The 14,914-nt window shown below is 46.1% G+C and overlaps 1 protein-coding gene across 2 annotated transcripts in view; it reads left to right on the forward strand.

Moving 5' to 3' along the window:
* LY86 (lymphocyte antigen 86) overlaps positions 1–14,616 on the forward strand; it is a 60,662-nt gene extending 46,046 nt beyond the window's left edge. The window contains exons 4-5 of one of the 2 annotated variants that reach the window (XM_047102307.1): positions 9,765–9,817; positions 14,239–14,616. In XM_047102307.1, the coding sequence (XP_046958263.1) occupies positions 9,765–9,817; positions 14,239–14,322 (137 nt within the window). In that variant the 3' untranslated portion in view covers positions 14,323–14,616. Of the gene's footprint in view, positions 1–8,391; positions 8,445–9,764; positions 9,818–14,238 lie in introns of those variants that run through there. The other variant, XM_047102308.1, reaches the window with a different exon arrangement.
* The last annotated feature ends 298 nt before the right edge of the window (positions 14,617–14,914 follow it).

Consider the following 14,914-nt stretch of genomic DNA (forward strand, 5'->3'; position numbering starts at 1 on the left):
ATTAAGGAATCCCATAGGCCTGGGAGATTTCCCTCTATCCACAAATTCAAGCCCATTTGTAAGAGCCAAGAATGTTTTGAAACTCTCCTATGACATCACATTTTCCCTTTAGTTGAGCCCAGCATATTTAGACTAATGATAACCCAGGACCAAAGCATTTTTAATTTTCTAAGGCAATACAAGCTCCTTTACAAATTCTCAGCCTGTTGTAGATTTTGCATAAACCTGGCTCAATGACTCCCACACTTTCATGTAATAATCATTTAAGAACCCAATTAAGAAGGCCTTCTCCCAGCTCCCCGGACCGCTCCAAAACTCTGATCCCACGGGTGGCTGGTATTTGCATATTGGCAAACATTCTGAGAGCTCCAATCTGTGTGGACCCCGGAGACCCCCGGTCTGAGAGAGGCCACCCTCTGTAATGTCTATTTCATTATTTCCCATCACACTGCTGTTTCCTGAGTCTGCCCCAGGTTCCTGGAGATCAATTCAATTTCTTCTCTTTCTCCCCAGCACCGTCTTCTTCATTTCCATTTCTGGAAATCCAATCAGCCCGCCAATTCACAGGCTATATTTTGAGAGTTACATTAAGTATTTATCTGCAGGAATTCAGAAATAAGTTGGTAGGGACAAAAACTTAAACTTTCTTTCCTTTCTGATTGTCAGAAGTTATGTATCTCTTGGAGGGAAGCTGAGCAGCCAAGACCAAAAGGTCTTACAGGAGAAATAAACTTGGAAGCAAATCACTTCACCTTTTGGGCCCCAATTCCTCATCAGTGACTTAATATTGGCATTGTTTGCTGCAGTAGCCACTAGCCACATGTGGCTATTGAACACCAGAAATGTGGCCAGTCCAGAGTGAGATGTGGGCTTTGTTTTTAACTTTTGTTTATTTTTGAGAGACAAAGAGACAGAGAATGAGCAGGGGAGTGGCAGACAGAGAGGGAGACACAGAATCTGAAGGAGGCTTCAGGCTCTGAGCTGTCAGCACAGAGCCCAATGTGGGGCTTGAACCCACGAACCATGAGGTCATGACCTGAGCTAAAGTCGGACACTTAATCAACTGAGCCACCAAAGCACCCCTGGAATGAGATGTATTTTATGTGTGGAATACACACTAAATTTGAAGACTTTGTAAAAAAAAAAAAAAGTATGAAAAAAGGAATTCTAAATATCTCATTAATACTTTTTATATTGGTTACATATTGAAATTACATGTTTAAGATGTGGGTTAAAATATATATACATTACTAAATTAGTTTCATTTGCTTCTTTTTCCTTTTTGTCAAATGTGGCTACTAGAAAATTTTGAATTATGTATGTGGCTCACGTTATATTTCTATTAGACGGTGCTGACCTAAAGCTATCCAATATGATCACCACTTGTCACATGTCTGTATTTAAATCATTTACATTTAAATTAAATTAAAAATTCAGGTCATCAGTCACACTAGCCACATTTAGCTAGAGGCCACCATATTTGATGATGCATATGTAGAACATTCCCATCTTTGCAGAACATCATTAGACATCACTGATCTAGTAGTTTCTACATTGCTTTAATTTTTTTTTAACAGTCTATCCTGAATTCAAGTGTGTGAATTTGTGTTGGAAATTTCACTCTCTAGCCCAAGACGTAAGCCCAACCAAGTATCTTCTCTTTTGCTGAAATCTTGGGTTATGCTGGTGTCATGGTTCTGAAGGGCCCTTTGTCGGGGACCCAAATCCAAACAAGCCATCACTCTTGACCCCTTCTCAAGTTGATCACCTGGAGCCTCTTTTCTTTATCCAAGACCACTGTGTAAGTTTCCTACTACTGTAACAAATGACCACAAATTTAGTAACTTACAACACAAATTTATTCTCTTACACTACTGGATGTCAGAAGCCTAAACTCAAAGTGTCAGTAGGGCCATGTTTCTTCTGGAGGCTTTAGGGGAGAATTCATTTCCTTGACTTTTTCAGTTTCTAGAGGATGCTGGCATTCCTTGGCATTTATCCATCCTTGTGATCTCACTGAACTCATCCAGGTAATCCAGGTTAATCTCCCCATTTCAAAATCCTTAATGTAATTGCATCTAGAAAGTCCCTTTTGCCATGGAAGGTAACATACATATTCTGGGGATTAGGATAGGGACATCTTGAGAGTAGGCACTCCTAGCCTGCACAACTCCCAAGTGGAAAACCAATCCATCCTGTCTGACCTCTGCATACCATGTGAAAAGGTCAAATAATTGGGGTGCCTGGGAGGCTCAGGTGGTTGAGTGTCCGGCTTGGCTCAGGTTATGATCTCATGGTTTGTGAGTTGGAGCCCCGCACTGGGCTCACTGCTGTCAGCACAGAGCCTACTTTGGATCCTCTGCCTCCCTCTCTCTCTCTGCCCCTCCCCTGCTCATTCTCTCTCTCTCTCTCTCTCTCTCTCTCAAAAATAAATACACATTTAAAAGAAAACCTTACTTTTTATTTTTTAAAAAAAGCCAAATAATTGTGTATAATCCAAGGAAAACTCAAACTCTATATGTTTTCAATGAAAATACCCTCACAGAAGTCAAACAGTTTGGAGACTTCACAGATGATACAGTCACTGATTTACCTGAGGAGAGAGAACGAGTTTTTCTGTTAGGGGACCATATCATTCCTAAGAAAAGGTTTGCCTTGTTGGGCCATTATTGTCACCCTATCCAAGACCCCATAAAGCCCCCACCTGTCATTGGACCCTACTCACAACAGAAGCTATTTGGCTAGAAGTCAATTCCATGACCCATTTGCTGGAATCATTCTGGCAGAGGAAGAAGATAAGATGGCAATGAGACATTTATAAAAATGTATTATTAAGAGGAAGCCAGTGTGCTATTAGGAAAAAAAAAAAAAGAATAGGGATAACAACAGGCACATCTCTGAATCACCAGAGAAGTGTAAATCACAGGACCATGAACAAGTAAACCTTGGAAGGCTTCTCACTTCATAGTTTTATAAGTGATCCATTGCAAGTACACAGTGAATGTTTTTAAGTTGTAAATAATATTAAGTTTCTCTAGTGGAAAAGGCCAAAAGGAAGTTCTCATAAGCCCATTTGAAGGAACAGGTAAAGATATCAAAGTAGCATAAGCAAAGCTAAGATGTAGTAATCCAAACTCTAATCAGATAGTTATGAGCTCCAACGTACAGCTGTTAATTCTGAAAAAAAAAAAAAAAAAAAAAAAACAACACAGTTATGATGCCCAGAGCTTTATGGGGTCTCAGACAGAGTGACAATAATGGGCCAAAGGGGCCAAATGGCATGCTGGACATCTCAAGATATGTTTGGAAATAAAATTGAACATGTTCTAACTACTGAGCTCCTAGTAGCAACAGAAAAAACTCTCCCAATAAAAGGGTCATGTGATATGCCAGGGAATCCCAAAAGTTCGAATCAGTGAATGGAAGACACTTCGTTTATTATAATGCTCCACTGCTCAGCGACAGGAAGTGTCCATGTGACTGAATGAAGAAACCAGAAGCCAAGAGGCTAGCTGTGCACCTCTCCCTCTCCTTCTCTGCTCCCTCTTCCCTGAGCTTGTCGGCTCCCTCACCTCCACACACCCAGGGAGGTCTTCACCTCCTTGTCCCTTTCTCCCAACTCCCGTCCTCTCCAAAGCACGAGGCTCCGAGCCATCTCAGGGACAACCAAGGCATTCATTCTTCTTCCTGCTCTTTGGCGTAGAAGCCAGTCAAAAAGCAGCTTTCAGGGTGTTCACATTGTTCCTAGGCTGGGTGGCTCCAACATTAGACTCAGACCCAAATATATCAGCAGCCAGCTTTCTAGGACTAGCTTTTATGGGGCCTCAATAAAAGGTTCACCTTCTGCCAGGAAGCGTTCCTAGTTTGGGCTCCCCCCGCAAAGTCAGAGACAAGGACTTGGGGGTGAGTAGTTATGCCAGAGAGGAGGAAAAGCCAGGAAGGGATAAATGGGAAGCTGATTTCCAGTGTGAGAACTGGGGCTCACTCCCACTGGGATCCTTCGGGAACCGCGGTGTGCATCTCAGAATTGCCCCTCTGAAAGTCAGGAGGCTGTGGAATACATCCCCAGATTCCAGTCCTTGTGGGTTGAAGGCCTGCAGAGGATAATGTCCCTGCACTTCCTGGTTGTCCTACACGGGCTGCTGTGCAGTGGGAAAGTGTAGAGAGGTGTGAGCTCTTGACCTGGGATAATGTCAGAGGCATGGCTGATGCCACCAAGGCTGCCATGATTTCAAAACTGGTTAGGGGATGTGGCCGGGACACCAGAAGTATCTGCAGGTGGGGCCCAGCCCAGCCCCAGCGTGCACAGTCTGGCCCCGTGGGGCAGGAGCTGTGTTTCTGCTTCCAATCACCTACCCCCTCGGCCAGGGCTGCCTGTGCAACTGTACTCAGAGACTAAGATCACTTGTGAGGTGATACAGGCATGCTTACCTGGTGGCAAGCCCTCAGGAGGGACATAAGAACTGCAGAGGCTCTAGAGACTAATAGGTGAAATGGCCCAGGAGATGGAGAAGCTGACAAAGTACCACACCACACACACACACACACACACACACACACACAATAAATAAATAAATTAATAATAATAATGATGATGATGATGATAGTAGATAAAAATTGGGCCTGGGCCTGGGCCTAGCCTGGGGCTATCTGCCCAAACTGTCTGGAATCCATCCCTTGAAACCTGGATGAAACCTCCAGGCTTTCAGGCCCCCAGGGAGTCTATCTGCAGCCACACTCAACCTGGAGGCAGGGGACCCTGTTCCAGGTCCCCACGCAGGCAGGCTCATTATCGATTTAAATGAGTGCCCTAACCAGCAGCTAGTGCCCTGTGGGACCAAGAAACACGTTCCACACCCTGCAAGGATAGAGACTGAAAAAAGCAGAGCTAAAACCAGGGAAGAGATGAAGACAGGTGCCTGGGCCTGTGCCACCTACAGACTTGGGCCTCTTTAAAGAAATGCCCAGAGGCAGAGAGAGGAAAGAACAATATATTTAGAGCTCACCAAAATGAAGTAATACACTCGCTCCCTCTCGCTCCTGAGACGAGGCTTTTGGTCTGGTTGGAAGGTTCTCTTCACTGTGGGACCACTGCCCACAGGAGCCCTTGTATGGGGCCTTCCCAGGTCCTGAGGTGCTCCCACTCCTGGAGGACAGGGTGAGGGCTGTGCCCTCCTAGTTCAACACAACCCCCCAAAGATTCCCCCAACTGGGCCAGGCAGGTGAGAAAAGGCTCAAAGCTGAGCAAATAAATGGTCATTTTTTAAGTCTTTGTCAGAATATACTAATGGGCTGACTTATCATAAATTATAACTCTAAGCAGTTTTACACTGTCGAGCACCCTAATAATGCTGAAATATTGATGACATTTTTGTAATAAATTTGGAAGACTGGAGGCAATTGCAAGAAGGCACTAGCAAGGGCCAGGAAACGGGGAGGACTCCTCCCACAGAACCCACGCCTGCAGGGAGCACTTCCAGGCCAGCACCCGCACTGGTGGCTGAGGACAAAAGGCTATAGAGTGGGAGGCAGCCCTGAGGCCCTCGTCCATCTGATCCAAAACCCTTTGGGATCTTTTATTTCCACAATTTAAAAATCAATTTCCTTTCTGAAAAAGACACTCTGTGCCAACCACACAAAGATTTGGGTCAAAAACAAAGCCAATTCGCAGAAATGACTTCATGGGCTCAGAACCGGGGAGGTGGATTTCTTTAATCCACAGCACACTAAAAACTGATAAAGATTTCAAATGGAGGAAAGGAAGGAGTGGGTACAGATATACTGGGGCTCTTTTTATAGAACGGGAGTGTGAGAATGTTAATTAAAGGAATCTCAGAATCAGGGAGGATCTGAGAATGGAAGGGGCGAGAATTTAATTTTAGGTGTTGTTTCATTAGGTTAAAAAAAGAAGACAGTTTCATGAGCTACCTGCAGCCATGCTCCGGAACTTCATGGACCCCCCAAAAAGCTCCAACTGAAACCGTAAAGTGTAAGAGACAGATTTAATGAAAACCCCCTTGGCCCAGTAAAGAACCCCTTTATTTGAAACATAAATTCGCAAATCTTGGAGCATTAAATGAGCATAATAGAATGTTAGATGTCATTCTAATGTTATCCTTCAAAGAGTTGTCCTCATGCATTTCTTTAAAACAAAGGCACCCACAGAATTTACTGGTTGTTAGCTCTGCCAAAAGGTTCCAAAACCTAGGCCTGGTGTGTTCCTCAGCATCCAAGTGAGTTTTCATTACGTCACCCTTCTTCACATCCAGTGAATAATAATACAACTAATAACAATAACAATAATAATAACTAGTGATTCTGCCCTTACTGGGGACCCCACTCTTCTCATCAAGTTTATACACAAGTTCTCTGGTCCTCTCAATGCCCTGCAGGAGAGTCAGTCCCATTTCTATCTTGCAAGTGCAGAAATTGAGTTCCAGAGTGGATGTTCAGCTGAGGAATGGGAGAGCTGGGTCCTAAACCCAGGTCTGTCTGCTTCCAAGGTCAAGTAATTTGCACTATGCCACCTTAGAACAACCAGTAGAAGCACAAAGCAGGGGTAAAATGTTTCCAGGGGAACCCAACCAGACCAGACACAGACGGGCACACTCCCTCTCTTCATTCTTGGGCTCTGCTCCTGGGCTGCACTGCATTCCCATACCTTGATGGCCAGCATGAATGATTTTGACTGGTTCATGCCCACAGCATTCACAGTCCTTGAATTGTGGGTAGCAGAAACAAAAGCAGACAACAAAAGCAAAGGGATTTTCTGAAAGGCTATCTAGGAGTCACAGATGCAGTAAGAAGGCTGCAACCCCAGGCAGACAGTGAACGGCTCTAGATACCGGTGAGTTGAAATCAACCATCTTTTGACAGAATAGATTGGTCCTGGGTCTCATTGTCTTCTTGCTCAGATTATTCTGGCTTGGGTAAAATAACATCCCCTGGGGAAGAGAGAATTTCCTAAAAAGGAACAGTGTACTGGTAGTTGGGCCACTGCATTGCACAACTCCAGGGGGCACCACTCACATAAATTATAATGTGAATGGTACGCCCTCAGGGTGTACAGTATGCCAGCACTACAATCCAATCCTAGGCAGCCCCCTCTGAGCTCTCTGCACTTGTGAGATACACCACCCACATATATCACTCACTCCTCACACAGTTAACATTCAGTGTAGCTAGTCATTGTATCTTTCTCAGTTGCACCGGAAGATTCTCAAGGATAAGATCCAGAAGTTCAATATCTCTATTTCCAAAATCATCTTGTACGGAAAAGTAGTTTCCAATTAAAGTTTTGCTTATATCCACAACCAAATATCAGTTTCCTTTCAAAAATAAATGGATCACTTCATTTAGTGCAATGAAATAGGAAGGCTGTCCATCTGGCATCCACCATGTTTGTGTGTTCTCCTTGTGAGGTACAAGAAATTGACCAAGGGAAGGAAGGATGGATGTGTTGGGGGCACGAGCATTTAACAGAAGCCAAAGTCTATGCAAAGAATGGGTCTCCTGGTAGAAGTTGAGGTTCAGATTGCCTGGAGAGGCCTTTTTCAAAAAGGATTACCTTCATGCCCCTGATAGTATTCTGTGTGGGCAGCTGTTCACACACCAACCATGCTGCCCTTGACCCAAAACCTCATTTCATGGAGATTTTGTTCTGTCTCCAAATATTTACTGAGCAGTGGTTAGGCACCAGGGGATATGTGAGACAGAAGTCACTGTGCCATTAAAAGAGCTGAATACCTAATGCCATCAATAAGAGTCACCTGGGTGGCTCAGTCAGTTAGGTGTCTGACTTTGACTTCTATCATGATCTCATGGTTCATGAGTTCAAACCCTGCATGGGGCTCTCTGCTGTCAGCACTGAGCCAGTTTCAGATCCTCTGTCCCCCTTTCTCTCTCCCGTCCCCCACACATTCTCTCTCTCTCTCTCAAAATAAATAAGTAAACGTTTAAAGAATATATTTAAAAAACACATAATGCCATCAATAAACTAATAAGCACTTTTTTTCTCCTCCATTCTCCTCTACCATCCCTCCACCCTCACCACCATATTGGCTGCTCTGTTGGCTCATTCCCTAATCCAGTCTCTCGTGTAAACAGCCCAGGTCCAGAGCCTTCTAGCAGGGAGAGGATTACAATAGCAGGAGCAAGAATGAAGTTGCTTGACAAACCCATGTCCTGGCTCTGTATCTGCTCATTCAACAACCTCTACAACAACCCTATATTGCACCCTGCTGTGTGTTAGATTCTGCAATGTACTGGGAGCTATGCAAACAAGAAGGCACGGGCTACTGCAGGAAACAGCCTGTAAACAAATGATTACAATTCTGGGTGGCCAATGATTCAAATGTTTCACATAATATTCTTGTCTCCTGTTGTATCTAGCACCTGGCACAGTGCCTGGCCTGTATTGGGCGGATGCCCTGTAGAGTGGATTGGTGAGTTAGTATATTAATGGCAAATACTTACTGACTGCTCCCCATGCGCCAGATGCTATTAAAAGAGTTTTACTTGTATTAACTCATTTGATTCTCACAACAACTCTGAGGTGAATATTATTATAACCTGCCCATGTTTCCTGATGAGGACACTGAGGCCCAGAAAGATTAGGTGACTTGGCCAATTAGTAATAAGAAAAGACAAAATTCAAACCCAGCACAATCTGACCCCAGAGCCTGTGCTTTTAGGCACCGCTTATAATGTGTTAAGTGCATGGGGCTGGGGAGTCACAGAGGAGGCAGTCACAGCCCATCACCACCATAATGTCTCAGCTGATTCACCTCCACTACCATTTTCCAACTACCGTTTCCATCATTCCACCTCAATCCCTGACTCCCACGTCAATGCTGTGTGTTGTCATCATCAGAAAATGCACCACTTCTGAAATCTCATTGTGAAGCCTTCTGCCATCTGAAGCCTTCACCATGTCCTTCCAGCTCACCCATTCTAGGACCTTGACAGCTGTGATGGAAACTCCATTCAACCAACTCTACCACTGGTTCTACTATCAACCCCCACCCCCACCTCCATTTTCTTCCCTACCTTCCTTAGATTCCATGGTCTGTTATTATAAGCTTTCCCCAATCTATTCCCAACAGTGTTGACTTTCTCTCCTTACCATTCTTGCTCGGTAAAACTACCCAACCATCTACCCTCTCCATTATTGCATCAGAGCTACTGAATGTTGTCTCATTCCCTTCCCTCAGGGCTTAGCTCAAATATCATCTCCTTGGAGATAACCAGCCATCCAACCAAACTTGGCGTCTCCTAGTTTGTTATTTTAGCAAATTACTTATTGAGTGCTTTCCAGACACCAGTATTAGAGCTTTACATTGATTAATCCTTTGATTCCTCAGAGCTCAGGGAAGTGGACACTGTTATTTTCATTATTATACCCATTCTGAAAACAAGGAAACTGAGCCCAAAGAGATAATGACTGTCCAAGATGAAACAGTTATCACAGGTGGTCTCAGGATTTAACCCCAGGCAGCCCAGCTCCAGCCTGGCCTCCTAACCATCTCACCATCTGCCTCTCTTACACCACCTACATGTCTCCTTCTAGCACTTTCAACAATCCAGACACTGCCTTGTTTAGTGATTTACATGTTGTCGATGTTCTCCCTAGAATATGAGCAACTGTGTGAACAGAGACCTTCTTTCCCAATCTTAGATCCCTATTGAATAGCGAGCACAGATAGTAGGAGCAAATCATTTTTGTTTAATATGAATAACATTTGTCTGTTTTGTATATGTTTCAGAGCAGATTTATTATGCTGGCCCCATCAATAATCCTGGATTTGAAATTCTCGAGGTAAGGTTTTGGTTTTCTGCTCTGTTCTGTTACTTAATTATTGTATCGAGCAGTTTCTTGAGTTTAAACTTCAACAGTTTAAACATTTTCCACTGACCCCTACCAAGAAAACCGTTCTTCAGTAAAGCTGATACCTCATGATGGGTACTCACAAACACTTAACACACTGGTTTTACCTTTTTCGTTATAACATTTTATGTCTGTTGGACCCTCTGGGATTCCCCTGGGCAGACAGCTCCCACGGAGAGGGAGGCCCTCATCCTGTCCTGCAGGATGGTTGGTATCTGAGGGTACTGCATGGGCTAGAGCTGCTGGGGCGTGAGCTGTCTGTGAGGCTGGCTGTTCAGAGAGAGGAAGACACACACACACACACACAAGCGTGAAGGGTAAAGGCCCCCAGGTACCAGCCTTACACTAGTATTAGTGGGCTGTCACCAGGTGAATAAAATGCCCCCACCCTGAGCATTCACCGGCAGGGCTCACAGCTAAGGGTCCAGTTTTCCACAAATTCCTTTCCGCAAAATAATGTGACCTTCTTAAATGGCTGAACTCAAGCAGCTCTGACATGAGCAATACATTTTCAATATGCTACTCCTGAGAGAATCTTACGGGACATCATAAAAGAAATCACAAGGTTGTAATAACTTTCTTTTTTTGTTTGTTTGTTTGTTTGTTTGTTTCAACTTTAACCTCTCTGCTTTCCAGATCCCAAAACCCATCTATGGCTCTGGGAAAGGGTTTCCTTCTGCGTAAAGAATCTGTTTAACTTTTCATTTATCTTGTGTGTGTTTCCTTTCTGTCCCAGGCTCTGGGTTCCTAAGGTGCAAGCCGTACTGTCTCTAGAACATCCTCTAGCTGTTGCTCCCACAGATGGGAAGTTTGCGGCTTCACCTTCCCCTCTGGGGTTCTCCAGAGTCTTCTCTGCTGGCCTTTCATTGAAATATTAGAGTCTTGCAAACTCTCTTCACTTCTAGGATGTGGAACCAAAATTCTCCCAGTTAGTTTTTTCTTTAAGTCTTTGCTACTTGAATTCTTTTCTCTTCCCCGATTTCCTCCTGAACCCCTCCCTTCCCCCTTCCCCTGGCAATTGGCTTAAAATTTGCAAACAATAGATTTTCATCTGGCATTACTGGCTTTTTAATTTTATATTATTTCAATTTATTTATTTATTTTGAGAGAAAGAGCATGAGCAGGGGAGGGGCAGAGAGAGAGGGAGAGACAGAATCCCAAGCAGGCTCTGCATTGTCAGCACAAAACCCGATGCGGGGCTTGAACTCACGAAACGTGAGCCGAAATCAAGACTGGGACACATAATCGACTGAGCCATCCAGGTGCCCTGCATTATTGACTTAAAAAAAAAAAAAAAAAAAGCAGCTCCCCTCGGGAGTTGCTATGACCTGGAGGAGGGGAAAAGAACTTCCTAGAGACACAGAATCCTTTTGAAAGAAAAATCTGGCAGAGATGTAAAAAAGCTTTACTGCATTCCCCTAGGACACTTGGGTGAGCTCAGGATCTGCATTCCTCAACCAATAAGCGGTGCTCAGGCATGTCACCCGGTGTGAGGACAAAGCCAGGCTCAGGTGTCCTGGCCATGGGCATGGCTGCTTAAGCATCTACTGGTCCTCTTTGGCTGGTCCTCCCACCTCTTCCTCATCTTTGGGGCCTAGGAAGCAGAAGCCTGGCCAGCCCTGACTGTGCCCCAGCCTGCTGACACCTGGCCAGAATCAACAGGGGACATCACCCAAGTGGGACACATGCAACCTGTCACGTATGCAGCAGAGGCAGCTGGAGGCCTTAATCTCAACATGAGCTCCCACGCTGGCGGGGGACCAGCTGCAGCCAGCCCAGGCTTCCTTGGCAGCCAGCCAGCCAGCAAGGCTCAGAGACTTTGCTTCCTAATATGGGACAGAGACAGTGTGAAGCCTTCTGGTTTTAAAAGACCTGCCCCGGATCCCCTCCTCCCACCAAATCCCCCAGAGATGGGCCTCTGTGCTAATTCTATCCCTGTTCGGCTGAAAACTTTTCCACTCAGCAGTCAATCTGCAGTGTCTTGGTATTATTTGCTTTTCAACACAGCCAGTCCCTTGGCCCAGACTGAGGTCCTGCCTGGAACCCTGCATCTCCAGGACTGCTGTTTTCTGAATTAGAATTTAGAGGCCTTTTGGGGTTCCAAAGTACGTGGACAGCTTACAGGGATGGTCTAATTTGCGTAAGTGCTAAGGATATAACTATAAATTCCTGACTCGCAAATTTAGTGCTCTCCTCAACAGCACAGAGGCTGCTGCTCTCTGTCCCTTGTCCCTCCCTACTCTGCCCCTCCTGTCCTCCTAGCATGACCCTCCACCTGCCTGAGGATGAGCATAGTTGCCTAAATACCCTTACTCCTAAACCAGAGTATGCATATCCTGGAGGTAGGTATGCACGTATGTAATGTAAGCAGTAATTCATCACCTAGAACCTTCCTGCAAATACTACATCTTTTCTTAGGCTTATAAAGCATTAATGAAAAATTCATTTGGTTTTCAATAATTATGTAGGGTGTGTACCTGAAGGCACAGGGACTCTAAAAGAAAAGTGGACAGGAATGATGGCAATGATGGTGGCACAAACAGAGGCAGGTTCCCATTGCTCTTTACTCAGAATTAATTCTCTAACTTTTACACTGCTTTGGTGAAATTCCTAAACTGCTTCTGAAATCACAGCTGCTCCTGTTTGGGTGATCAGCCTCAGGGAGCCCCGCTGTCGCTGTCGCAGGATCCTCCAGCTGAATGGTGCCCTGGGGGACGGCTGTAAGCAGCCTTCCCCCCTCAGCCACCATCCAGTGCACAGCCTGGCTCTGCCCAACGCACTTTTCATTGTTGGGGAACCCGCTCGCTCCTGGACCTTTGCTCATTGCTAGAGAGTTGTTCTTTTCTTTTCTTTTCTTTTTATTTTTTTAATGTTTATTTATTTTTGAGAGAGAGAGAGAGAGAGAGAGAGAACGAGTGGGGGAGGGGCAGAGAGAGAAGGAGACAAGAGTATCTGAAGCGGGCTGTGCTCTGACAGCCTAACTTGGAGCTGGAACTCACGAACCCTGATATCATGAACTGAGCCGAAGTCAGACATTTAACTGAATGAGCCACCCAGGCGCCCCAAAAGTTGTTCTTTTCTAACAAAAACTACCTCTCATGCAAACTCCATCCAGTGTTCTGATTTCTTCCTTCCCTCTGGCTTCTACATATTAAACCCCTTTCCTTCTCTGAATGACAGGCACTTCAAAGATGTGCCAGGAATCTCTTGAGATCCTTCCCTCTTGGGCCCTTTGCCCTGCTTCCCACTAAGTCGTGCCACCCAGAGTGTCTCTTCTCCAGACGGGTGAGTCTGCAGACCTGCCACCACCGTGTGGCCTCTGGGGGTTTGAGGCGGGGCTTAGCCGCTGAGCAAACACATGGGTTTTTCTGCGATTCCATATATAGCCCAGCTGCTAACCACAGACGAAGGGAGTCCTCTGTGGAGTGTGGTTGCCAGAAAGGAACCCTAAAAGGTGGTAGTACTTTTTCTGATAGAGCGCTGTGGTTTCGTGTGGGTGAATCTTGTGCCTGGAGGTCTTCTCTGTCTTCCCTGGATCTTCCAATTGCTCAGGCCAGAGTCTTCAGAATCACCCACAGCTCCTCTCTTTCTCTGCCACCCACATGGGTTTCCTCAGTAAATCATATGAGCTCTTCTTTCAAAATCTATGCAGAATCCAATCTCTCTTCTCACCTCCCCCATCCACTACAGGCCCGAGTGGTCCCCTACCTGGTCTTAACTGCTTATACTCTCTGTCCCTACAGTCTTTTTTCAGAGGGCGGCCGGAAGGATCTTCTTAACATGTATACATGATCAGGCCACTCCTCTGGGGAGGAGGCTCTCATGACCTGCGACCCTTTCCAAGTGGAAGCCAGTGTCTCCCCACCATGGCCTGTGAGGCCATCCCCGATTCATGTCCTTCCCCCACTTCCTGTGGTTCTGTCTCCCTACAGCCCCTTGGGCTTCCTCGCAGTTTCTCGAATGTGGGGCCCAGCCCTCAAAGCACTTCCCCATCTACTTCAGGTCTTTGCCCAAAGGTCACCTTTGCATCAAGGCCTGCCTTGACCACCCTACTTAAAACTGCCAACGGCCCAGCCCCACCGGGCCCAGCCCGGCCCTGCTGTCCATCCCCTTCCCCGCCTGCATTCTCTCTGTGGCATCAGCACACACAATGCACGCACAGTGAAGTATCTCATGCATTGTCTGCCTGTCCTAGTGAGGCCCATAAGCTCCACCACGTGAGTTCGGTTTCCTTGGTTCTCCTTCATCCCCAGCGTCTAACACACTGCCTGCACATCAGTGACTACCTGTCGAAAGATTGACTGATTGCTCTGGGAGTCACACACGTCATGCTTTCCCTGTGTCCCTTCCAGGGAGAATACCAGGTCTTGCTGGAACTGTATAATGAGAAGCGCTCCACCGTGGCCTGCGCCAATGCTACGGTCATTTGCTCCTGAGAAGCTAAGACGCGGAGCACGCTCTGTCTCGTGGGAACTGCAGGCTGCCCACACTGAACCTGCTCTGGAAGAAACACCAGTCGACAACAGAGAGGCTCATCAGAGGCGCAGGTGCAGATTTTAGCCCCGGGGGCCAGACGTCCCCAGACTCCACAGGTGTACGTGCTTCTAAAGGAGCCTCCTGATGGTCGCCAGCCCGTGGGTCCACCCTCCTCCAAACGGCCAGGCTCTCCTGCTTCTCATCTCCTCGGGAGCACTTCTTCAGTTACCCAGAATAAAGAAATCTGGCCCACAGTCGCTCCTGATGGTCTGTTCAAAGGATCTTAGTGCCATACTTGAGTTACAATGTAATTTCCTCCAGACAGGGTGCCAGGTGCTGGCGCAGCGTAAGCAGTTCTGAGATTCAGGAAGCTGACGTCCTGAGGATATTGGGAAAATATGCCCCTTCTCCTCCTCCTTCTCCCAGGCAAGTCCCAGGCCCTTTGGCCGCGAGGGCTGAGGAGCCGATCAAACCCTACAGAGTGACATCAAAGTCCCACCTACCAAACCTCATTACATCTTCACCCCAAAAGCCTTGGCTACCCCTGGCCTC

Source organism: Lynx rufus, unplaced genomic scaffold (genome assembly GCF_022079265.1).
Source record: "Lynx rufus isolate CCGP_SWC_20201006 ecotype Redwood Valley unplaced genomic scaffold, mLynRuf1.p SCAF_6, whole genome shotgun sequence".
Taxonomy (NCBI): domain Eukaryota; kingdom Metazoa; phylum Chordata; class Mammalia; order Carnivora; family Felidae; genus Lynx; species Lynx rufus.